Source organism: Hyla sarda, chromosome 4, assembly GCF_029499605.1.
Source record: "Hyla sarda isolate aHylSar1 chromosome 4, aHylSar1.hap1, whole genome shotgun sequence".
NCBI classification, from domain to species: Eukaryota; Metazoa; Chordata; class Amphibia; order Anura; family Hylidae; genus Hyla; species Hyla sarda.
Genome location: NC_079192.1, coordinates 343,938,192 through 343,964,008, shown reverse-complemented (window position 1 = coordinate 343,964,008; position 25,817 = coordinate 343,938,192). Strand labels below are relative to the sequence as shown.

The window sequence follows — 25,817 nt, the reverse complement described above, 5'->3', positions numbered from 1 at the left end:
TCTCCTACATCCCTCATATTTTCTCATCCAAATACTGATTTAGGCATATTCAACAAGAGGTCACGTCTCCGCAGTCAGGATTTGTCGTCCCCCCATATATATCAATTCATGGTCATGACCTATTTTTTCTCACATTATTATTCTCTCAGACCATACTAGTATACGTTCATCTCCAGATGTTATCCTCTTCTTCTTCCAGTCATATCGGCTATAATAAAACGGCAGTTGCCAGCACGTAGAAAAGTTTTCACAGATTCACAGTAATCTCTATATTATTTCTCACAATGTTTATATGTATACACAGGCGCCTTCCTTTTTATTCAAAGAAGGGTGTGAAGGAAAAGCCTTCATTCAGTGCTCCAGGATTTTTACTGTTGAGGCGATAAATCCATTTTGTCTCCTCTTTGAGCAATATTTGATTTATATCTCCTTTTCTTGGGCCAATCTCATATTTCTCTAGGCCCCAGAATTTTATCTCGTCCAGCCTGTTGCCATGTTTTGTTCTCATGTGCCTCGCTATAGGGGTATCTATCCCTGTTTTAATTGTGCTAATGTGCTTGCTGATGCGTTTTCTTAGATCCTGTATAGTTTTTCCCACATATAGTTTGGGGCATGTGCACCTTGCTACATAGATCACATTTCGGCTACTACAATTTATAAACTTCCTAACATCCTATTTCCTTCCATCTTGTGGGTTAATAAGGTTACAGGGCAAAACCGGTTTCCCCTTTAAATGTGAATTCCTCAGGCTTTTGGCCCTGCTTGCCCGAAGCAGGGCTAAATGCCTAAGGAACTTACCTGCCCGGCACCCAGAACTGCATGTCCCGGCCGTCGGGCGATACAATTTCCACAGTGACTCAATGAGGCTGCTGTGGGATTTTCGGGACTCGCGCCTGACCGCACCAGCCTCCTGGCTGTGGAAACGACTCGGGTGATTATTCGATAATGGGATTCGTCGACAACGAATCCCGTTATTGAATTTAATCATTGCAGCTCTACTTGTATCCCATTTCAATTGTATCACGCCTGATGAAAGGGTTTACCCCCAGAAACGCGTTGTGTGAACATTATATAGTACATCCATTACTATTCTTGGTTCCCGATCTTTTGCTGAACCTGACCAACCTGCCAGCGCAGACCTACAACTTCCCTGTTTCACCTTCTTCTTCTACCTATGATGATTATATGGTGGTAATAGTAGTGGTCATAGTGTGGTGGTATTATCTGTCCCTTGTATAGTGGTGTAATTGGGGATAGGGGTCTGTGTACAGTGGTGTTAATGGTGAAATTGGTCTAACATCTTATCCCCTATCCTTTGGATAAGGGATAATATGTGTGCAGTGGAGTACCCCTATAAAAAGGCAGGGATTTTTCATTTTGTACTTTGTGATGACTTCACTTGGTTTAGCACAAATTGTTAAAAATAACATTTTGTAGGGTCAAATAAAATAAAAAATGCCACTTTTAGGGGCTTATGTTTCTACACAAAAAATAAACATAGACCCCAGAGGCTTAAAGGACACACTGTCTTAACCCCTTAAGGACTCAGGGTTTTTCCGTTTTTGCACTTTCGTTTTTTCCTCCTTACCTTTTAAAAATCATAACCCTTTCAATATTCCACCTAAAAATCCATATTATGGCTTATTTTTTGCGTCGCCAATTCTACTTTGCAGTGACATTAGTCATTTTACCCAAAAATGCACGGCGAAACGAAAAAAAAAATCATTGTGCGACAAAATCGAAGAAAAAATGCCATTTTGTAACTTTTGGGGGCTTACGTTTCTACACAGTGCATATTTTGGTAAAAATTACGCCTTATCATTATTCTGTAGGTCCATATGGTTAAAATGATACCCTACTTATATAGGTTTGATTTTGTCGCACTTCTGGAAAAAATCATAACCACATGCAGGAAAATTTATACGTTTAAAAATGTCATCTTCTGACCCCTATAACTTTTTTATTTTTCCACATACAGGTCGGTATGAGGACTCATTTTTTGCGCCGTCATCTAAAGTTTTTATCGGTATGATTTTTGTTTTGATCAGACTTTTTGATCACTTTTTATTCATTTTTTAATGGTATAAAAAATGACCAAAATACGCTTTTTTGGACTTTGGAATTTTTTTGCGCGCACGCCATTGATCGTGCGGTTTAATTAATTATATATTTTTATAGTTCGGACATTTACGCACGCGGCGATACCACATATGTTTATTTTTATTTTTTTTTTACACTGTTTTATTTTTTTTATGGGAAAAGGGGGGTGATTCAAACTTTTATTAGGGAAGGGGTTAAACAACCTTTATTAACACTTTTTTGTAACATTTTTTTTGCAGTGTTATAGGTCCCATAGGGACCTATAACACTGCACACACTGATCTCTCATGCTGATCACTGGCGTGTATTAACACGCCTGTGATCAGTGTTATCGGCGCTTGACTGCTCCTGCCTGGATCTCAGGCACGGAGCAGTCATTTGCCGATCGGACACCGAGGAGGCAGGTAAGGGCCCTCCCGGTGTCCGGTCAGCTGTTCGGGACGCCGTGATTTCACCTCGGCGGTCCCGAACAGCCCGACTGAGCAGCCGGGTCACTTTCAGTTTTGCTTTAGAAGCGGCGGTCAGCTTTGACCGCCGCTTCTAAAGGGTTAATACCACACATCACCGCGATCGGCGATGTGTGGTATTAGCCGCGGGTCCCGGCCGTTGATGAGCACCGGGACCGACGCGATATGATGCGGGATCGTGGCGCGATCCCGCTTCATATCGCGGGAGCCGGCGCAGGACGTAAATATACGTCCTGCGTCGTTAAGGGGTTAAAGGGTTACTCCGGAGGAAAACTATTTTATTTATTTTTTTCATATCAACTGGCTCCAGAAAGTAAAACAGATTTGAAAATTACTCCTATTAAAAAATCCTAATCCTTCCAGTACTTATCATCTGCTGTATACTACAGAGGAAGTTGTGTAGTTATTTTCTGTCTGACCCAGTGCTCTCTGCTGACACCTCTGTTCATGTCAGAAACTGTTCATAACAGGATAGGTTTGCTATAGGGATTTGCTCCTACTCTGGACAGTTCCTGACATGGACAGAGGTGTCAGCAGAGAGCACTGTGGTCAGACTGGAAAGACCTGCACAACTTCCTCTGGAGCATAAAGCAGCTAATAAGTACTGGATTAAGAAAAAAAAAAGTTTTCCACTGGAGTACACCTTTAACCCCTTAGGAATCAGTCCTTTTTCACCTTAGAAAGCAAAAAAAGAAACTCCAAAATTGGCGCTGTTCCAATGAGGGCAATGTTCAGTTCTTATTCAAGTTAAACCATATTTATTAATCAAGAACAGTTTTACAGGCACATCAGAGGCAAGACGCATTTCGGGTCACTGCGTACCCTTTCTCAATTGCAGATGTAACATGTTATAACAATAGCGGTCATTTTATACCTGAAAAAAACCGCCAAATGAGGGGGGCGGGACTATCCCCTTTCTGTGCGAGTAAGTTTAAAATATCATAAAACTGCAGTACATAGAAAGCGAAGTTCAAATACACAATTTAAAAACACAAAAAGGGTTAAAAGTAATGAAAATATATTAAACATCTGCCATAAGAGTATTATTGCCCTTTTGACCCGGATGTGAAAGGTTCATTAACCTAAGCTCCGTAATCAGAATGCAACAAATTACCAAACTTAACAAAATACACAGTTTTTCTTATGCACAACATAATAAACATATATTCGCAATCTAAAGAATCTATTTCTTTTAAAGAAACAGTAAGTTCAATATAGATGAACAATATAGTGAAAGTATCACCTGACTCAGTTTTATGAATGAACACACCATGTAAATAAACAGAGTAGCGTATCTGAGGTGCCCAGCGTCATCTACACACTGAGATACCACAACTTTATGAATGAATGAACGGCTGCACTTGTATTCGACAGGTAAGTTGTGGGCAGAAATGTTAATGGATTACATTATTATAAATACTGTTTGGGGGTTTTTATATATAACTAAAAGTGTTTAAAAATAACAATAATTATGAAAGTAACTGATAATTTCCCTCAAAAAGAGAACAACCAGCGGTAACAGATTAGTTTTGAATCCAGGTTATTCATAGCCTGTATAAATAAATTTATTATGACTAAAATCTATTGATACTCATAAATAGTATTTCAATGGATATTCTCAATAGATTCGTTCAGACCAAGCGGAACTAAAGTTTTTAGACGGAATATCCAATAATTCTCACGATTCTTAAGGGAATTAAAACGCTGGTTGGTTCCCTTTGGAATATGTTCAATAGCGAATAATTTAAAACCAGTAAAATCGCACTTATGAAATTGTAAGGCGTGCCTAGATACGCTATGCAGGATGTACCCATTGTTAACATTATTGCGATGTTTGTTGATCCGACATCTAAAGGATTGAATCGTGCGGCCGATAAACTGAAGTCCACACTTGCACTCTAGTAGATAAATAACATTCTGTGCCACAATTCATGTGGGATTTTATTTGAAAACACTCCCCTGTAACCATCGACTTAAACTCCTTGGTGCCATGAACCATATTAGAGCAGCATTTACAGGCTTTGGAGTTACATCTATAAATACCAAAAATAGTCGGCAAAATGCTGTTTTTACTGCATTGTTTGGCAATTTGTTTTAATTTACTAGGAGCTAATATGTTAGGAGTTTAAGTCGATGGTTACAGGGGAGTGTTTTCAAATAAAATCCCACATGAATTGTGGCACAGAATATGTTATTTATCTACTAGAGTGCAAGTGTGGACTTCAGTATATCGGCCGCACGATTAAATTTTTAGATGTCGGATCAACAAACATCGCAATAATGTTAACAATGGGTACATCCTGCATAGCGTATCTAGGCACGCCTTACAATTTCATAAGTGTGATTTTACTGGTTTTAAATTATTCCCTATTGAACATATTCCAAAGGGAACCAACCAGCGTTTTAATTCCCTTAAGAATCGTGAGAATTATTGGATATTCCGTCTAAAAACTTTAGTTCCGCTTGGTCTGAACGAATCTATTGAGAATATCCATTGAAATACTATTTATGAGTATCAATAGATTTTAGTCATAATAAATTTATTTATACAGGCTATGAATAACCTGGATTCAAAACGAATCTGTTACCGCTGGTTGTTCTCTTTTTGAGGGAAATTATCAGTTACCCATAATTGTTACTTTCATAATTATTGTTATTTTTAAAAACTTTTAGTTATATATAAAAACAAACAAACAGTATTTATAATAATGTAATCCATTAACATTTCTGCCCACAACTTACCTGTCGAATACAAGTGCAGCCGTTCATTCATTCATAAAGTTGTGGTACCTCAGTGTGTAGATGACGTTGGGCACCTCAGATACGCTACTCTGTTTATTTACATGGTGTGTTCATTCATAAAACTGAGTCAGGTGATACTTTCACTATATTGTTCATCTATATTGAACTTACTGTTTCTTTAAAAGAAATAGATTCTTTAGTTTGCGAATATATGTTTATTATGTTGTGCATAAGAAAAACTGTGTATTTTGTTAAGTTTGGTAATTTGTTGCATTCTGATTACGGAGCTTAGGTTAATGAACCTTTCACATCCGGGTCAAAAGTGCAATAATACTCTTATGGCAGATGTCTAATATATTTTCATTACTTTTAACCCTTTTTGTGTTTTTAAATTGTGTATTTGAACTTTGCTTTCTATGTACAGCATCTTTATGATATTTTAAACTTACTCGCACAGAAAGGGGATAGTCCCGCCCCCCTCGTTTGGCGGTCTTTTTTCAGGTATAAAATGACCGCTATTGTTATAACATGTTACATCTGCAATTGAGAAAGGGTACGCAGTGACCCGAAACGCGTCTTGCCTCTGATGTGCCTGTAAAACTGTCTTTGATTAATAAATATGGTTTTACTTGAATAAGAACTGAACATTGCCCTCATTGGAACAGCGCCAATTTTGGAGTTTCTTTTTTTGCTTTCTGAATTTGCCTAGCTCTGGATCCGTTTCCTGGTATCCAGCATTCACTCCTTCGGCCTGCAGTTCCTTGGTACCCCGTGAATTGGGGCGATATGCATTAAATCAAGAGGTGCCACAGGTGAGAGTCCACTTACTAGACTGTCACCCTCCCTCTATATCCGCAGGATTACACGAGGCGCTGTACTCTCGTTTTTCTTCATTTTTCACCTTAGGGACTCAGCCCTTTTTTGCAATTCTGACCACTGTCCCTTTATGCATTAATAACTCTGGGATGTTTTTACGGATTATTCTGATTCCGGGATAGTTTTTTCGTGACATATTCTACTTTAACGTAGTGGTAAATTTTTGTCGTTACTTGCATCCTTTCTTGGTGAAAAATCCCAAAATTTTCATGAAAATTTAAAAATCGGAATTTTTCAGGGACCAGTTAAGTTTGAAGTGGATTCTAGGGGCCTTTCTGTGAAAAATACCCCATAAATGACTCCATTATAGAAACTACACCCCTCAAAGCATTCAAAAGAATTCAGAAAGTTTGTTAACCCTTTAGGTGTTTCACAAGAATAGCAGCAAAGTGGAGGAGAAAAATCTAAATCTGCATTTTTTACACTAACATGTTGTTGTAGCCCCATTTTTTTTTCATTTTTAAAAGTGGTATTAGTTGAAAAAAATAAAAATTTGTAGCCCAATTTCTCTCGAGTATGGAAATACCTCATATGTTGACATGAAGTGCTCTGCGGGCTCACAACATGACTCAAGAGGGAAAGAGCAACTGTGGGATTTTTTAAAACAAATTTTGATGTAATCGTTTTTGAGGACCATGTTGCATTTAGGAAGGCCCCATGGTGCCAGAACAGCAAAAAAAAAAAACACATGGCATACTATTTTGGAAAGTACACCCCTCAAGGAATGTAACAAGGGGTATAGTGAGCCTTAACACCTCACAGGTGTTTGACGACTTTGCGTTGAAGTTAGACGTGAAAATGGAAAATTAGATTTTTATCACTAAAATGATGGTGTTACCCCAAATTTTTCATTTTCACAAGGGGTAATAGGAGAAAATGGACCCTAAGATTTGAAGCCCAATTTCTCCCGATTAAGAAAACACCCCATATGTGGATGTTAAGTGCTCTGCTGGTGCACTACAATGCTCAGAAGAGAAGGGGCAAAATTTGACTTTTGGAAAGAGAATTTTGCTGAAATGGTTTTTGGGACGTATGTTGCATTTAGAAAGTCCCCAGGGTGCCAGAACAGCAAACCCCCTCCCCCCACACACACATGGCATACTATTTCGGAAACTAGATCCCTCAAGGAACGCAACAAGGGGTATAGTGAGCGTTAACACCTCACAGGTGTTTGACGACTTTGCTTTGAAGTTAGACGTGAAAATGGAAAATTTTATTTAATACTAAATTGATGGTGTTACCCCAAATTTTTCTTTTTCACAAGGGGTAATTGGAGAAAATGGACCACAAAATTTGAAGCCCAATTTCTCCCGATTAAGAAAATACCCCATATGTGGATGTTTAGTGCTCTGCTGGTGCACTACAGGTCTCAGAACAGAAGGAGCGCCATTGGTCTTTTAAAGAGAGAATTTTGCTGAAATTGAAGTCAGGTTTTTTGAACAGTGGGCTGTAAAAGTGAAAAATTTGATTTTTAACACTAAATTGCTGGCATTAACCAAATTTTTTTTAGTTTCACAAGTAGTAAGAGAAAAAAAGCGCCACAATTTGTAGCCCAATTTCTCCAGAATAAGGATATACCCCATGTATGGGCAGTAAAGCACTATGCGGGTGCAAAACAAGGCTTAGGAGTGAGACAGCACTGATGAGATTTGAGGCTTAAAGTGGTGCTTTGCACTGCAATGGTTGAGGTTCTGATGTAAAATAAAAATAAAAATCCCCAGCAAGTGACCACAACTACACCCCTCAAGAAAGGTAACAAGGGGTACAGTGATTACTTATACCTCACAGGTTTTTTGAACAGTGGGCCGTAAATTTAAAAATTTGATTTTTTTACACTAAAATGCTTAGATTACCCAATTTTTAACATTTTGACAAGGGGTAATTGCAGAAATTGGGTTACAAATTTTGGAGGGCTTTTTCTCCTGACTATGGAAACACATCCACATATGCAGATATGGGGTAACTTGTTGGGGGGTGCACAACAAGGCTCAGAAGTCATAGAGGTCTGTTTGCATTTGTAGCCTATGGCATATCAGTAGCTGATGGTTACATACATTCAGAGGAAAATACAAAAATGAAACGTGACCCTATTACAGAGAGTACCCACCCTGAGGAATGGGTATAAGGCTAAAGAGGACATTTTGAACGCACAGGTGTTTCCTAAATTTATTTTCCAGGAATGGATGAAGGGTAGCTTTTGAAAATTGCAATTTTCAACCTATGCTCTGCTTCATCTTTCTGGGAACAACTAACATGACTCCAAATTGTCGCCTGGAAATATGACAGAGCTCGTGACCGAGAACTCTTTGCATTTGAGGCCGATGTTTGTTACGGACCTAACAGTACATACATTCAGAGGAAAATACATGAAAGGAACACCCACATGCCAGCTTATTACAAACAGTACACCCCCTAGTGAAGGTGTATAGGGGTGAAGTGGAGATTTGGAACAGACTGGTGTTCCCTACATTTATTTTCCAGCAGTAGATGAAATGTACTATGGGGGGGGGGGGGGGCAATTTTAATACTGATATGCCAATTCCCAGAATGATGACCCAGAGTATAGCCGAAAGTAAAAAATGATGCCCGCCCCAAACCCTATGCTCTGAACCCTCATCATTCTGGGAATGTGATGTGTGTGGCTGTCCCTAACCTATTACCTCAAATGCGCACCCCGCTCAGGTGGGGAGAGAGTGGTGCGCATTTGAGGCAACTGCAAACCCACAATGCTGTTGACTCTGTGTCCCAAGGGGGGGGGGAGATATCAGGAGTATTGGGAAAGAGGTCCGGATGATCGGGGCAAGTGTCGCACTGAGTGGTGGTGTCCTTACGAATCCCCCTTTTGCGACACACACTGCATTTTTTTCTGGGATCGTCCCTTCTTTCCAGTGTGGGGGACCTCACCTGGAAAGTGTTGGCCGGGGACGATCCGGGGCCCACAGTTCCAGAGGTGCTCTGACCCGCTCTTTGGCGGTCACCAAAGATGAGGGTCTTTAGAACGTCCTCTTGAAACTGCAGGTATGTCCCTGTGTTGCCAGCGTACTGGGACAGTACAAAAGAGTTGCACATGGCAACCTGTACCATGTAGACCGCAACTTTTTTGTACCATACCTTTGTTTTCCGCATTATATGGCTCGAGGACTTGATCAGAAAGATCAACTCCCCCCATATACCAATTGTAGTCCAGAATACAATCGGGCTTGAGGTACCTCGCACAGGGACCGTTCCCATGAATTGTGGTGAGCATAAGGACATCCCTCTTGTCCTTATACCTGACCAGCAACAGGTTTTCATGGAAAAAGGCACGGGACTCACCCTGGGGGATAGGAGTCTGCAGGGGATAGGAAGGAAGGCCTCTTTGATTCTTCCGGACTGTCCCACAAGTGAGCGTGGATCTGGCAACGAGGGATGTGAAGAGAGGGATACTAGTATAAAAGTTATCCACGTAAAGATGGTAATCTTTATCTAGCAATGGGTGCAAAAGGCCCCAAACGATTTTCCCGCTAACACCCAGAGTGGGGGGGACATTCTGAGGGTTCAATACAGGAATTTCATCCCTCATACACCATAAACTTGCAAGTGTACCCTGAGGTACTCTCGCAAAGTTTATACATCTTCACGCCATACTGTGCTCGCTTGGCAGGGATGTATTGCCGGAAGCTGAGTCTCCCCTTAAAGCTGATGAGAGACTCATCAATATTGACCTCCCTTCCAGGGACATAGGCCTCCCAAAATTTGGCCCCGAAGTGATTGATGACCGGCCTGATTTTATACAGGCGGTCATACTCGGGATCAGTTCAGGGGGGACATACAGCATTATCAGCATAATGCAAACATTTCCGAATGGCCTCGAACCTTGGACGTGTCATGGCCATATTGTAGAGCGGGGTCTGGTAAAGGACATCCCCACTCCAATATTGCCGGACACTGGGTTTCTTGACCAGGCCCATATGTAGCACGAGGCCCCAAAATGTCCTAATTTCGGCTGCATCGACTCGGAACCAGCCACCAGGCCTAGCCAAGAATGAGACCGGGTTTGCGGCGATGAACTGTTGGGCGTACAGGTTCGTCTGCTCAACCATCAGATTGACAAAGTCGTCACTGAAAAAAAAACTGAAATAGTCCATTTCAGTGAACCCGACAATGTCAATCTTGATTCCTGAGTCGCCAACAAACTCAGAAATCACGGGCTTGTGGTCCAGACAAGTTCTCCGGTACGGGGCACCAGTGAACTTGGCTGGGGGCTTGACTAGTATGAGCGCCAGGGGGACTCATACTAGCATGGGGCACAGGGTCAGGAGCAGAGAAGGTTTGTGGACCCGGTGGCTAATCATCAGAACTAGATGATGAGGAGGACAAGGAAATAAGGAAGGTGGGGTCTTCCTCATCCTCCGAGACGCTTTCAGTGTATAGCATATGCCTCCTCTGCTGAAAACGCCCTGTGGGCCATTTCCCTATTCTAATGGGGGGGGTGAAGTGTAAATATGTGGGGGGGGGAACTTAATTTGTGTATGTGCTGTGTGTGGTGTGGTGCGTTAATACCTTCCTAACCCGCCCTAACCTAACTAACTAAATCCGCCCTAACAGAAAAGGGGGGGGGGGGGGGAATAAACTTTTTTTTAAATAAAATAAAAAAAAGGACTTCTAGGGCAAAAAAAGCCCTGTGCCCAAAAAAAAGCATGTACCTAATCAGTGGTGTGCGCACTGATTAGCACATGGTGGCGGCAGGGAGCGCAGAAGTTAGTGGGGGGTCTGGCCACTCAGCCCAGAATCGTGGCTGGTGGCACGTACACAGACCCCCACACAAAATACCCAAAAAAAAAAATAATAAAACGCTTAACCCTGAAAAAATGCACCCGCCTGAACCCAAAAAAAACAGCTGATCAGTGATAAATCACTGACAGCGGTGGGGCAGGCCGCACACAGAGGTACGGTCCGTCCACACAGCAAAGACCTGCTACTGGTGGCACGAACCAACTATAGGTGCAAAAAATAAAAGAGCCGCTATGACCCGAAAAAGTGCTTGCACCACAAAAAAAAAATCAGTACGACAGGACCGATCAGCGGCGGGTGGGCTTTAGCTAACGGTGGCGGACCGCTCTTTTACAGCTAAGAGGTTCCGGCCACACATTAAGCAAAAAAATAAAAAAGGTCTGCGCCCCAATAAAATGCTGGCGGCAGACCGCAGCGACCCAGTAGGGCCGGGGTCACGCAGCTAAAGGTGCTACGGACCCGCGGACACCTACGGATAGTACGCTGCAAAAACAAAATATTTATCTTTTTTTTTTAACTCCTAACCAGGGCTCTGGAGTCGGTAGATAAATGTTCCGACTCCACAGTTTTTTTGTACCTCCGACTCAGACTCCCCGACTTTGACTCCTCTGTATTAATATGTGAATGTATTTATAAACACTTACAGTTGAATCCAAGAAGCTGTTCCACCAAGTTCTTCTAAGCTCTTCTAGCAGAGAGAGGTAGTTGGGCAGAAGCTGCTGCCTTCTCCTTTTTGTGTGCTGATCTGCTGCTGAAGATAGGGCAGTGGGAGGATCCAGGAAGGGGCATTTATTATAAAACATGATTTCCCAAGTAGAATCCCATAGTCATGTTTAAAGTTTAAGTTAACAATCAGAGTTTACAAGTTTTTATAGCCTTAGCTGAATGGCAGCAGTTTTTCCAATGGTTTACAGCTTCAGTCTTGAACTATTGACCCTCCATTCCCATCACTTATACAAGTGTCTCTAGTCCTGCAAAAAACATGTTTACTTAAAGGGGTACTTGGCCCCTAGATTTCTTATCCCCTATAGACTTGAATTGAGGGGGCGGGGCGTGACGTCACACGGGGGCAGAGTCGTGACGTCACGATCCTCTTTCCCTGTGGTCAGGAGGAATTAGCCTGAGAGCCTCCAGCGCTTCCGGAAGCTGTTACAGGTGGGTGCTGCTTGCTATATTGCGGGGGTCCCCAGCGGCGGGACCCCGGCGATCTGACATCTTAGAAGAATTCTAGGGGTGGAGTACCCCTTTAATCCCTTATCAGTGAGAGGCTAGGTTACCCATGGGTACCCTGTAACAGCAGAACACAACACTATGGAAAGTATAAGTATTGCTGCTCCTAATTGCGCATTGCGTGCCATATAGTGAAGCACATGAAAAGCATGCTTCTTCACGGTCACTTAACGTGTTCGTTTTGCAGTTACGTGAGTCACTGCATGCATTGGTCTTTATTCTTACAGTAGAGAAGTCATTAATTATAACTTTTTGTGAATTGGTACATTTAAACTTGCTTTTTTTATTCCAATCTAATTTTAGTAGGAGTCAGAGTCGGTGCATTGTTTGCCGACTCCAGGTACCCAAAATTTCATCCGACTCCACAGCACTGCTCCTAACTGTCCCTACCTAATCTAAAAGCTTACCCTTACTGCTTTCAGTGCCAAGGGGCCAAAGAAAGGGGGCAAGGGGATACTCTTTTACACTTTTTGCACTGTGAGGGGGGAGATGGCGGCACGGGGCTCCGTCCTGCAGACCAGCTCTGAGGAAAATGGTGGGGAGAGCAGAGCAGCGTGCTCCTGATCCCACCTCCGCATACTGCAGTGACTGGTGCAGTCACTAAGGCCACCCAATCACTGCTGTACTGGGGGATGGCAACAGTGCCGCCTCCCAGTACTGTACGGATGATGATTGGTGGTGTCTGTTACACCAGCTATCATCATCCTTATCCGGGTGCTGGGGTCACATGTGACCCAGAAGCGCCGCAGACCGCCGGTGTACTGCGGCAATCGCCGATATGAGGGGATCTCAGGATTCCCTCTGGCGATGAGAGGGGATGCCTGCTGAATGATTTCAGCAGGCATCCCGGTCCGGTCCCCGAGCGGCGGGAACCGGAATTGACGAAAATCACTGGTCTGAATTGACCAGCGATTTCCAGCGATCGCCGACATGGGGGGGTCTCAGGACCCCCCCTGGGCGCTATTCCAGGATGCCTGCTGAATGATTTCAGCAGGCATTCCGGTCCAGGCCTCGACCGGCTAGCGGCGGGGACCGGAATTCCCACGGGCGTACCCATACGCCCTGGGTCCTGAAGAGGTTGAGGTGCCTACACAGGCTGTAGAGAACCCCCCTACCACCACACACACATCCTGCCTCCCACAGTCTTGATAGATCCCTGTCTCCTAGGGCTGGGCGGTATACCATTTCATCCCGAATACCGAAATTTTTGGGCTGCGCGATATGAATTTTTCCCATGCCGCAATACCGGGCTGGCCCCTCCCCCTTGGGAATGAATTATCAGCCCAGCGCAGCGTTGTCCCCACAACGGGGAACTAATCATACATGACCTGCGAGTGCTGTTCTGCTCCCCCCCCCCCCCCCCCAAATTAATTATCAGCCCAGTGGGGTACTACTCACATGTCACCCTTAAACACTGCCCTTCTCCTCTTTGTTGGGGGCCCCCGGCGCTGGAACTCACTGTACGCCAGTGGTCTCCAACCTGCGGACCTCCAGATGTTGCAAAACTACAACTCCCAGCATGCCCGGACAGCCGTTGGCTGTCCGTTCATGCTGGGAGTTGTAGTTTTGCAACAGCTGGAGGTCCGCAGGTTGGAGACCACTGCTGTATGCTGCATCCCTATGCCCGGGCTGCAAAAGATAAAGAAAATAAACTTTAACTTACCTACGTCGGCCTTACACTGGGGATGGGAACGTCGGACAGCCGTCAGCCTATCACCAGCTGGAGCGATATCCCGCCCCGGCCAGTGACAGGCTGAGCCTATTATATACCGTTAAATACAGTGGAAATACCGTTATATACCGTGGAACCGCCATAAGTTACAAAAATACCGTGATACACATATTTGGTCATACCGCCCAGCTCTACTGTTTCCTGAATTCACTGCTCCCTGAAGGAACCTGTGCTGCAGAGCCTAAAGCACCATTTTGTCATGCAACATTGACTGGTTCTGCCCGATGTATGTATTTTTCATTTGCACAGCCCACTGTCCCAAAGATCTGTCAAATGCCAGTGAGGTGTAAATGCTCACTTCACCCCTTGTTACATTCCATAAAGGGTGTAGTTTCCAAAATGGGGTCACATGTGGGGGGCGTCCACTGTTCTGATAGCGCAAGCTTTGTAAACGCACATGGCCCCTCGACTTCCATTCCAACCAAATTCTCTCTCCAAAAGCCCAATGGCGCTCCTTCTCTTCTGAGCCCTGTAGTGCGCCCGCAGAGCAATTTACATCCACATATGGGGTATTTCCATACTTAGTAGGAAAAGCCACCTTAAATTTCTAACACCATTTCTTCTATTACCCCTTGTGAAAATGAAAAATATGGGGTAACGCAAGCATTTTTGTGAAAAAAATCTAATCTAATCTTTTTTTTTTTTTTTTTTTTTTTTTTTTTTTTTTGCTGCTCTGGCACCATGGGGGGCTTCCTAAATGTGACATGCCCCAAAAAACCATTTCACCAAAATCCCATTGTCGCTCCTTTCATTTACTTGAAAACTGAACTGGTCCCTAAAAAATTCTAATTTAGAATTTTTTGTGAAAAATTTTAAAATTGTTGCTAAACTTTGAAGCCCAATGTCTTTAAAAAGTAAAAACATGTAAACTTTACGATGCAAACATAAAGTAGACATATTGTATATGTGTATCAATATATAATTTATATGGCATGTCCATTTTTCTTACAAACAGAGTGTTTCAAAGTTAGAAAATGCATATTTTCATATTTTTCATGAAAATTTAGAATTTTTCACCAAGAAATTATGCAAGTATCGACAAAAATGTACCACTAACATAAAATAGAATATATCATGAAAAAACTGTCTCAGAATCAAATTAATAAGTTAAAGCATCCAGAGTTATTAATGCTTAAGTGACAGTGGTCAGATTTGCAAAAAATGCTCTGGTCCTTAATGTCAAAATGGGCTTGGTCCATTGAGTGGTCCACTCAAGAGTGAACTACGTATAAGCAGAACCCTCCAAATGCTACAAAATATAGGGTTTTTTATTTAATTCTTCCCCCAAACCCCCCATTTGGGTATGTGGATAGAACAATAAAAGAGTTATGTCTCTTTAAAGGAGATGATGGAAAACAAAAATGCAAAAATGAAACCTAGCTGTGTCCTTAACGAGTTAAAGGGGTACTCCGGTGGAACCCTTTTTTTATTTTTTATTTTTCTAATCAACTGGTGCCAAAATGTTACAGATTTGTTTCCGTAATTACTTCTATTAAAAAATATTAATCCTTCCAATACTTATCAGCTGCTGTATGCTCCACAGGAAGTGCTTTTCTTTTTGAATTTCTTTTCTGTCTGATCACGGTGCTCTCTGCTGACATCTCTGTCCATGTCAGGAACTGTCCAGAGCAGGAGAGGTTTGCTATGGAGATTTGCTTCTTCTCAGGACAGTTCCTGACATGAACAGAGGTGTCAGCAGAGAGCATTGTGGTCAAACAGAAAAGAAATTCAAAAAGAAAAGAACTTCCTCTTCAGCAGCTGATAAGTAGTGGAAGGATTAAAAAAAAAATTTTTCATTGGTAAATAAACAAACATAAATAATACAGAAACATACCAGTCAGATTGCAGCAAAACAATGGTGATATGGTCAAATACAACAAATACACTGAGGACAAGCGGGGCCCTTTACACTGAGGACAAGCGGGGCCCTTTACACTGAGGACAAGCGGGGCCCTTTACACTGAGGACAAGCTGGGTTCTGTACCTGAGGACAAGCAGGGCCTTGTACAAGAGAGAGAGCAGGGTGGCGGGCGGACTGATCAGTGGCACAGTGACTCAGACATGGTGCTACTGCTCTTAAACGTGAGGTCACGTGACCTCACGTCTAAGCGCAGCAGCGCCACGCCGGAGTTCAAAGCGCCTCTCCCAGGCAGCCACTGCGGTTCTCTTACAGGGCTGCCGTGGCTGTGTGGGAGATGCAAAACAGCAGCCAGCAGCACCGTTCTCGCGGGCAAGCATTATCGGCAAGGTTAGATGCCGATACCGATAACGTACAAAATCGTGAATATTGGCCGATAATATCAGCCACTCCGATAATCGGTCGATCCCTAGAAGTAATTTACAAATCTGTTTAACTTTCTGGCATCAGTTGATTTTAACCCCTTAAGGACTCAGGGTTTTTCCGTTTTTGCACTTTCGTTTTTTCCTCCTTACCTTTTAAAAATCATAACCCTTTCAATTTTCCACCTAAAAATCCATATTATGGCTTTTTTTTTTTGCGTCACCAATTCTACTTTGCAGTGACATCAGTCATTTTACCAAAAAATTCACGACGAAACGGAAAAAAAAATCATTGTGCGACAAAATCGAAGAAAAAAACGCCATTTTGTAACTTATGGGGGCTTCCGTTTCTAGGCAGTGCATATTTCGGTAAAAATGGCACCTTATCATTATTCTGTAGGTCCATACGGTTAAAATGATACCCTACTTATATAGGTTTGATTTTGTCGTACTTCTGGAACAAAATCATAACTACATGCAGGAAAATGTATACGTTTAAAAATGTCCTCTTCTGACCCCTATAACTTTTTTATTTTTTGCGCTGTGATCTGAAGTTTTGATCTGACTTTTTGATCACTTTTTATTCATTTTTTAATGGTATAAAAAGTGACCAAAATACGCTTTTTTGGACTTTGGAATTTTTTTGCGCGTACGCCATTGACCGTGCAGTTTAATTAATGATATATTTTTATAGTTCGGACATTTACGCACGCGGCGATACCACATATGTTTATTTTTATTTACACGGTTTTATTTTTTTTATGGGAAAAGGGGGGTGATTCAAACTTTTATTAGGGAAGGGGTTAAATGACCTTTATTAACCCTTTTTTTAAACTTTTTTTTAGCAGTGTTATAGGTCCCATAGGGACCTATAACACTGCTCACACTGATCTCCTATGCTGAGCACTGGTGTGTATTAACACACCTGTGATCAGCGTTATTGGCGCTTCACTGCTCCTGCCTGGATCTCAGGCACGGAGCAGTCATTCGCCGATCGGACACCGAGGAGGCAGGTAGGGGCCTCCCGGTGTCCTGCAAGCTGTTCGGGACGCTGCGGCGAACAGCCCGACTGACTAGCCGGGATACTTTCACTTTCGCTTTAGAAGCGGCGGTCAGCTTTGACCGCCGCTTCTAAAGGGTTAATACTGCACATCGCCGCAATCGGCGATGTGTGGTATTAGCCCCGGGTCCCGGCCGTTGATGAGCGCCGGGACCAACGCGATGTGATGCGGGGTCGCAGCGCGACCCCGCTTCATATAGCGGGAGCCGGCGCAGGACGTAAATATATGTCCCGCGTCGTTAAAGGGTTAAATGTGTTTTCCAGCAGAGAACCCTTAACCTCTAAAGGACACAGCCCATTTTGGCCTTAAGGACCAGGCCAACTTTATTTTTGCGTTTTTGTTTTTTCTCCTTGCCTTCTAAAATCCATAACTCTTTTATATTTCCATTCACAGACCCATATGAGGGCTTGTTTTTTGTGCAACCATTTGTACTTTGTAATGACACCTCTCATTTTACCATAAAATATACGGCAAACCCAAAAAAATTTATATTTGTGTGAGGAAATTTAAATGAAAACCACAACTTAGCAAATTGTGAAGGGTTTAGTTTTCACGCTGTACAATTTACTGTAAAAATGACATTTTTTTTATTCTGTGAGTCAATACGATTAAAATGATACCCATGATTATATACTTTTTTATTAATGTACTGCTTTAAAAAACAAAAAAATCAAAACATTTTTTTTTACAAAATCAGTGTGGTTAACCTCTTCAGGACGCTGGGCGTATGCATACGCCCTGCATCCTGAGTCCTTAAGGACGTGGGGCGTATGCATACGCCCGTGGGAATTCCGGTCCCCGCTGCTAGCCGGTTGGGGATCAGACCGGGATGCCTGCTGAAATCATTCAGCAGGCATCCCGGCACATCGCTGAGGGGGGTCCAAGTCGGCGATCGCAGAAAATCGCATGTCAATTCAGACATGCGATTTTCTGCTATTTCGGGCTGATCGAGTCTCTGGTGACCCGATCACCCGGAAAATAGGGATGATCGGAGCTGTCAGTGAGAGCCCCGATCATCCTGAGGGATAGGAGCGAGGTCGCAGTGCTGCGATCTCCTCCTATCCCCTGCCATTGGTCAGAACTGATTCTAACCAATGGCAGCGCAGAACAGTGGGTTGCGATGGCGACCCCCCATTCTGCCCACCCCTGGATGTCGGGCAGAACGGGGGGAGAAGATGGAGACCGGTACCTTACCTGAATATGGCGTGGGGACCGAAGATCGTCGTGGAGACTGCAGAGATCCCGGCTCAGGTAGGGAAACGACGGTGGGGGGGGGGGGGGGGGAATGAAAGTGAAAGAAAAGCGATCTTTACTGTGGCGACCACTAGCGGAAGGCTGTCTGGGCATTCTGGGAGTTGCAGTTTTGAAACATCGGGAGGGTCACAGTTTGGAGACCACTGTTACAGTGGTGCCCAAACGGTAGCCCTTCATATGTTGCCAAACTACAACTCTCAGCATGCCTAGACTGCCCAGGCATGCTGGTAGTTGTAGTTCTGTAACATCTGTCCCTTAAGATTTTGCAATTTTCATGACATTTTTGATAATTGCTGCTCTACTTTGAAGCCCTCTAACTTTTTCAAAAAGTAAAAATATGTCCATTTTATGATGCCAACATAAAGTGGACATATTGTATTTGTGAATAAAAAAAAAAAATTTGGGAATATCCATTTTCCTTACAAGCAGCTTCAAAGTTAGAAAAATGCAAAATTTTCATGAAATTTGGGGATTTTTCACCAAAAAAGGATGAAAGTAACGACGAAAATTTACCACCAAAATAAAGTAGAATATGTCACGAAAAAACAATCTCAGAATCAGAATATTCGGTAAAAGCGTTTTAGAGTTATTAATGGGTAACGCGACGGTGGTCAGAATTGCAAAAAAGGGCTCAGTCCTTTAGGTGAAAAAGGGCTGCGTCCTTAAGGGGTTAAAATAGACTATTTTGACCACCTATAACTTTTTCACTTTCCGTATACGGGGATGTGTGAGGGCTCATTTTTTGCGCCATGACCCGTAGTTTTTTTAGTACCACTTTTGTGTATATGTGACTATTTGATCACTTTTTTTTTTTTTTTTGTGAATGTGACTTTGGCAGCAATTTTGGACTTTTTTTTTTAGATTTACGCCGTTCAACATACATTATATTTTGATAGTTCGGGCATTTATGCACACAGCGATACCAAATATGTTCGATAATTTTTTTACACTTTTTTTTTGTAAAATGGGGAAACGGGTGATTAAAATTTTTATTGGGAGAGGGGATTTTTCAAAAAAAAAATTTTTTTACTTATTTTTTTAACTCATACGGGACTATTTATAGCAATCATTATATTGCTAATACTGTTCAGTGCTATGCATAGGCATATCACTGATCAGGATTATCGATTATCTTCTGCTCTGGTCTGCTGGAAGGCAGATCAGAGGAAAAGACCCCGGGAGAGCAGCGGAGGCAGGTGAGGGGACCTCCGGCCGCCATCTTAGCTGATCTGATCCCTGCGGGCGATCAGATTAGCCATTTCAGTAGCCGTACTGCCGCAGATGCCATAATCTGTATTGAACACGGCATCTTAGGGGTTAATGGTAGACATCAGAGCGATCGCAGCTGGGACCTGCCACAGTATTCGCGGTCACATACAGGATGTAACTGTACGTCCTGATGCGCTAAGTCCTATCAGGATGTACATTTACGTCCGTTGTCGTTAAGGACCAAGCCCATTCTCGTTTTTGCACTTTAGTTTTTTCCTCCTTCCCTTCTAAAAATTAGGACACTTTTTTTAATTTTGCATTTACTGACCCATATAGGGCTTGTTTTTTGCATCACTTTGTAATTACATCTGCTTTGTAATGACACCACTGCTGAAAAAAGACATTATTGGGGGCTTCCATTTCTGCGAATTGCACTTTTGGTAAAAATGAGACCTTATCTTTATTCTGTAGGTCCATACGATTACAAGGATACCCAATTTATGTAGGTTTTACTATTTTACTATTTTATTTAAAAATGATAACTACATGCACCAAAATTAGTATCTTTAACATTTTCACTTTCTATAACTTCTTTAGTTTTCCACATACAGAGCTATATGCGCAGTGATCTGTAGTTTTTATCAGTACCATTTTTATTTTCATGGAACTCTGATCACTTTTTATTATCTTTTTATGGTATAGGAAGTGACCAGAATTTAGCGATTTGGGACTTTGGTATTTTTTTTACAAATACGTCGACCGTACAGTTTAGCTAACCTTATATTTTAATAGTTCGGACATTTAAGCACGCGGTTGTACACATATGATTATTTTTATTTCATTATTTTATTTTAAAATGGGAAGGGGGATTAAAATTTTTATTAGGAAGGGGTTAATTCACTTTTATTAACTTTTTTTTTATTTTTAGCTCCCATAGTGGGCTATACCATGCAATCTTTCGATTGCATAGACTGTTAAATGCTGAGCATTTCACCGCAATGGTCCCGATCAGCTCCACTGAGCTGCCGGGATCGTTAACTCTGCATTTTAGACACCGGCATTAACCGTGGGTCCTGGCTGCTGATGGCAGTCGGGACCCATTGGGTTTGAAGCATGCTCTGCTCGTGAGCACTCTTCAAACACTTAACGGGAGCAGGGCAGACAGGTACGCTCTTTTACCTTAAGCACCAAAGACCAAGGGCATACCAGTACACCCTTGGTCCTTTAGGTGTTAAGGCGTAGCTCTTGCTGGGCCACTCAAGGACATTCACAGAGTTTTCTCTAAGCCAACTGAAAGCTAAGGGCTTTTATTTATTGTCCGTAAATGGATCCCATTGATGTCAGTGGGATTGAGTTACAATCCTTTATCAGTTTGCATCCATTTGGTTTCTATTCCGTGTTTTTTTCTTTTCTTTTTTTTTTTTTACAGGAAAAAAGACTGCATGCTGTATGGTTTTCCTCATCAAAAAAAAAAAAAAAAAGGAAGAGAGGCGGATATAATAAATTTTAATGGGAAACGGATGAGCCTTTAATGTCATCCGTTTGCATCCTTTTTTTCCAATCCGTATTTGATCCGTTTTAAATACTGAGCATGCTTAGAAAAGGTGTTAACAACCAGGAAGTAGCCAGACAAAAATAAAAACGGAGAATAAAGGATACAAACAGATGTAAAACTGATGCAAAAGGATGCCACTTAAATGGCATCCCTTTGCATTAGTTTGCATCCTTTTGTTAGCTTGGTCCGTTTAGCAGCAATGCTGGGAGAATAGTGGGACGGAAGAGAAAGGCCATGTGAACCTAGCCTAAGCTGTGACTGTTTGCTATGAGCAAACTGGACTGCTTTTGTCTCAGATAGACATATAAAAAATATTAATAACTGTTAATTGTGGTTTTAAAGATAAGTGATGTTTCCCCCCCCCCCCCCCCATAATCCCCTTATAATATACTGTATATACAAGCTACTCTGTTGCATTTTCTACATTGTATTGTTTGAGTAAAAAAATTTTTTTTTTTTTCAAGGTATCACAGGACGGGAGCTTATAATGTGGACAATGAAAAAAAAATTAAATTTGCAAGCCCTACATGAGGACATTTCTGGTTACTTAAGGCTGACAAGTTATAAATAACTGATGGACATGAATGTTTGGCTCATGTAATGAAAAAATGTTGTACTGGTAAAATTTCGAACATGATTATCCTTATAAAATAGTGTTGTGTTGACCTTAAACCAGTGAGAGGAGGGGTGTTTTAAAAGTAAAGTTTACATTCTTATTAAAACATAGGTAACACTGTTGTTCTGCTTTTTTTTTTTTACTTCTCCTCCACTCTGGGGCATCAATAGGATGATACATAATAGTAGCAGAAAGGTGTATTGGATAAAACCGTAATATTTGTATCCACATGTTTTGTCTGCCTTCAGAGATTATCGACTTGGCTTCTTTTGCCAAAATGCCCAAGGTGCTATTATTATAAGCTAACTGCATTACATCCTTCAGTTTTGAATTTGTGTTTTTCATTTTATCATACACAATGTCATGGCTGTCTAACTGGTAACTTTTTTTTTCAAATACATCTTCCCAAGCGCAGTGTGTTTATGGCCTTTAAATGAAGAACCTTAATTCAGTTTTCCATAGAAGCTGTCCTAGGAACATGTTTATATTTAAAATGGGGTTTTATTCATGCGGTAGTAGGGTGGCTATTGCCCGCTATCCGTATAATATAAGATTAGATTTAAGTAGTTAATCTGTTTTCCCTTGACAGCAGCACAATAATGGGGTAACATATCCCCTGTGTAATTCTCATTAAAATTCCAAGGTCCTGGAAGCAAAGAAAAAACACCCTAAGGTATATAAGGGTTCCTCCCCCGAGGGAACAGTGAGTAAATGATAAAGTAACAATCATAGAAACCATACACAACAAAATTCAAATAAGGGCGGTAATGTTGTGCTGCTTTCAAGACTAAGGGAAAACAGATTAACTACTTAAATCTAATCTTCCCTAGTGTCTTGCCAGCAGCACAATAATGGGATTTAAGTAGCAGTATCCCTGGGTGGGCTGATTACATTAACAGAATCTAAGACAGATTTAACAAACTGTGTTTTGTCTGATAATAATAAGTCAATTTTATAATGCTTGAAGAAAGTGTTTGGAGTAGTCCATGATGCACTCTGGCAGATGTGTTCCAGAGGCAGCCCAAGAGGCCGCCGTTGCTCTAGTTCTTGGGTGTTAAACATGCGGCCCGTGGGCTGAATGCGGCTCACAATGAATATATTTGCGGCCCGGACATCCCTGTGTTCCCGAAAGATGTTTTAGGGACACAGGGATGCCCCCGTCAACTCTCAGCGGCCCTGCATTAAGTTTAAAAACACAGGGGCCGCCGGGAGATGGCGCACGTGGGGGAACTGTACTGGGCACCTAATGTGGGGGAACTGTACTGGGCACTTAATGTGGGGGCCTCTTATTGACATTCGCTCACGTCACGCTCCCAGAATTCAAGGGCCGGCGTTACTACATCCTTTTTTGGATGCGCACCACATAAACTTAAACCTTGTTTTTTTCGGCCCATGTTAGCCTTTGAGTTTGACATGCTTGCTCTAGTTGAATGAGCTTTAGTGAAACTTGGAGGCTCTAGATCTTGGATGGAGTAAGATATCTTGATACAGTCGGAGATCCATCTAGAAATACTCGCCTTAGAGGAAGTCCTTCCTTATTTATTACCCTGGAATAGTACAAATAAATTATTTTCTTAACGAAATGATTTTGTTCTGTTGACATATATTTGTAGACATCAAACATCATCCAGTGTGGTATAGTCAAATTGAGATATCTCCTGAGAGGAAGGAAAATAACGTGGTAAACATACTACTTGATTAGTATTGGTAATGGATGGACACTTGGGAAGAAAAGAAGGAAGAAATCTTAAGAGAACTCTATCCAAGCGAAAAAGAAAGCTAGCGTTCCTCAGCTGAAAAAGCTTGGAACTCTCCTACTCTTTTGGCAGATATTATAGCCAAAAGAAAAATAGTCTTAAGGGTAACGTGTTTTAAGGATACCGCCTCTAGAGGTTCAAAAGGCTGCAGACTTAGTTGTTTTAGTACAATTAAAAGATCCCAAGAAGCTATAGGCTGAACTATTTTCGGCCTAAGCCTACCTAGAGCTTTAACAAAGTCCTTGACTTCCTGATGTTGTAATCATTTTACCTGGAGGAAGGCTGAAAGAGCAGCTACCTGTACTTGGATAGTACTAGGAGATAGGCCCTTATAGAACCCATCCTGTAAGAAGTCAAGAATTTGGGGTCTGGATGGGTTTGAAGGGTTTAGATTGTACTTTGTGCACCAGGTACAAAATACTTTCTTAATTCTTAGGTTAGGTTTTGTTTGTAGAAACACTCCTGGAGTGTGCCAGCGTATCTAGGACTCTGTCTGAAAATCTCACTGTTCAGAGGGGGATGAACCCTTATATACCTTAGGGTGTTTTTTCTTTAATTCTCATAAAAATTCCAAGGTCCTGCAAGCACACAGGGGGATACATTAACCCATTATTGTGCTGCTGGCAAGACGCTAGGGAATGTTACATTGACTACCTATAGAAAAAGGTTAAAGGAAATCTGAAAGCAGCCCCCCCCCCACACACACACACACACTAACCTGAATATACAGGGCAATAGTTCAGTTGATGCCGATTCAAACACAGTTTACCTGTGCAGCCGCTCTGTTGTAATCCATTGAAAAAGAAAATATGCAAATCAGCCTTTCTGCACAATGGAGGGGTTTAGGGATGTCCTGATACCATTTTTTTTAAGACCGAGTACAAGTACCGATACTTTAATTCTAGTACTCGGCGATACCAAGTACGAGTGCTTATATTTTAAAGGGAATCTGACACCAGGGTGAAGCAGTTTCTGGCGTTGTTTACCGTATATGTGGGTTCCTTGTTTTGTACAATGGAGGCGGCTGCTGTAGTATGAGCCAAGATTTCTCTCTTCTCCATTGGATAGAACAGGGAATTTGCTTTGGCGGTGAGCAGCAGTAGAAACCAGGTCACCTGCATCTACATATATATTCAAGTTAGTGCAGCTGACTCTGCTGTAAGATTGCCTCAAATAGTAGGTAGTATCCCCTTGTAGGTAGTATAGATAGTTGCAGACATTAGAAGCAGCCCCCCCCTGTAGACCGCAACCCTCCCTTGTAGACAGCACCCCTCTCTTGTCCCCCATGTAGACAGCGTCTCCCACCCAGCGTCCCCCTTGTAGACAACAGAACCTCCCTTGTAGACAGTGCTCCCTCTTGTCCCCCTTACAGACAGCAGTCCCCCCTTGTAGACAGCAGCCCCCCCCCCCTTGTATACAGCACTCCCTCTTGTCCCCCTTGTAGACAGCAGCCCCCCCCCCTTGTAGACAGCAGCCGTCCCCCTTGTAGACAGCAGGTCCCCGCTTGTTGATAGCAGTCCCTCTTGTAGACAGCTCACCTGCGACTGTCCTCTGTCAGGTGCTGCTGCTCCGCTGTCCCTTTCTCCCGATCGCATCATTGCGTCCTATGGAGGAGCATGTGACATACACGTCACTCTGCTTCCTCCGTAGCGTTACGCTGGGGGAAGGGGAGTGACGTGTGTCACCTGCTCCTCCATGGAACGCCATGATGCGGTCGGGAGAACTGGACACCGGAGCCGGGCCGCATAGCAGCAGGTATCGGACATGGTATTGGGGACATTAAAAGAGTCCCCGATACCATGCAAATGCTGAGTATCGGCCCCGATACCGATACTAGTATCGGTATCGGGACATCCCTAGAGGGGTTCTTTATGCTGTACTAGCAGTTTTTATGCCCGCTGCTCTGGTCGGTAATGCTCTTCTTCTGTATTCATCCCCTCTTCATCAGTAGGTCCATGAATGGGCAGAATTATCGACCGGGGTGGGTGGGGGAAGCATTGCTAGTGCAGTATAAAGAAAGCCTTTATTGTGTTTGCACATTTTCATTTCTAACAACCAAATGGCTGGACAGATTTTTATAAGGTAAACTGAGGGAAATGTATTAAAACCTTTGTAGAGGAAGAGTGGTGCTGTTTCCCTTAGCAGCCAAATTACTTCTTTCTTTT

The 25,817-nt window shown here is 42.4% G+C and overlaps 1 protein-coding gene across 1 annotated transcript in view; it reads left to right on the top strand.

Moving 5' to 3' along the window:
• HBEGF (heparin binding EGF like growth factor) overlaps window positions 1-25,113 on the top strand; it is a 142,093-nt gene extending 116,980 nt beyond the window's left edge. Inside the window, exon 5 of the mRNA XM_056516541.1 lies at window positions 21,744-25,113. Within this exon, the coding sequence (XP_056372516.1) occupies window positions 21,744-21,810 (67 nt within the window). The 3' untranslated portion in view covers window positions 21,811-25,113. The remainder of the gene's footprint in view (window positions 1-21,743) is intronic.
• The last annotated feature ends 704 nt before the right edge of the window (window positions 25,114-25,817 follow it).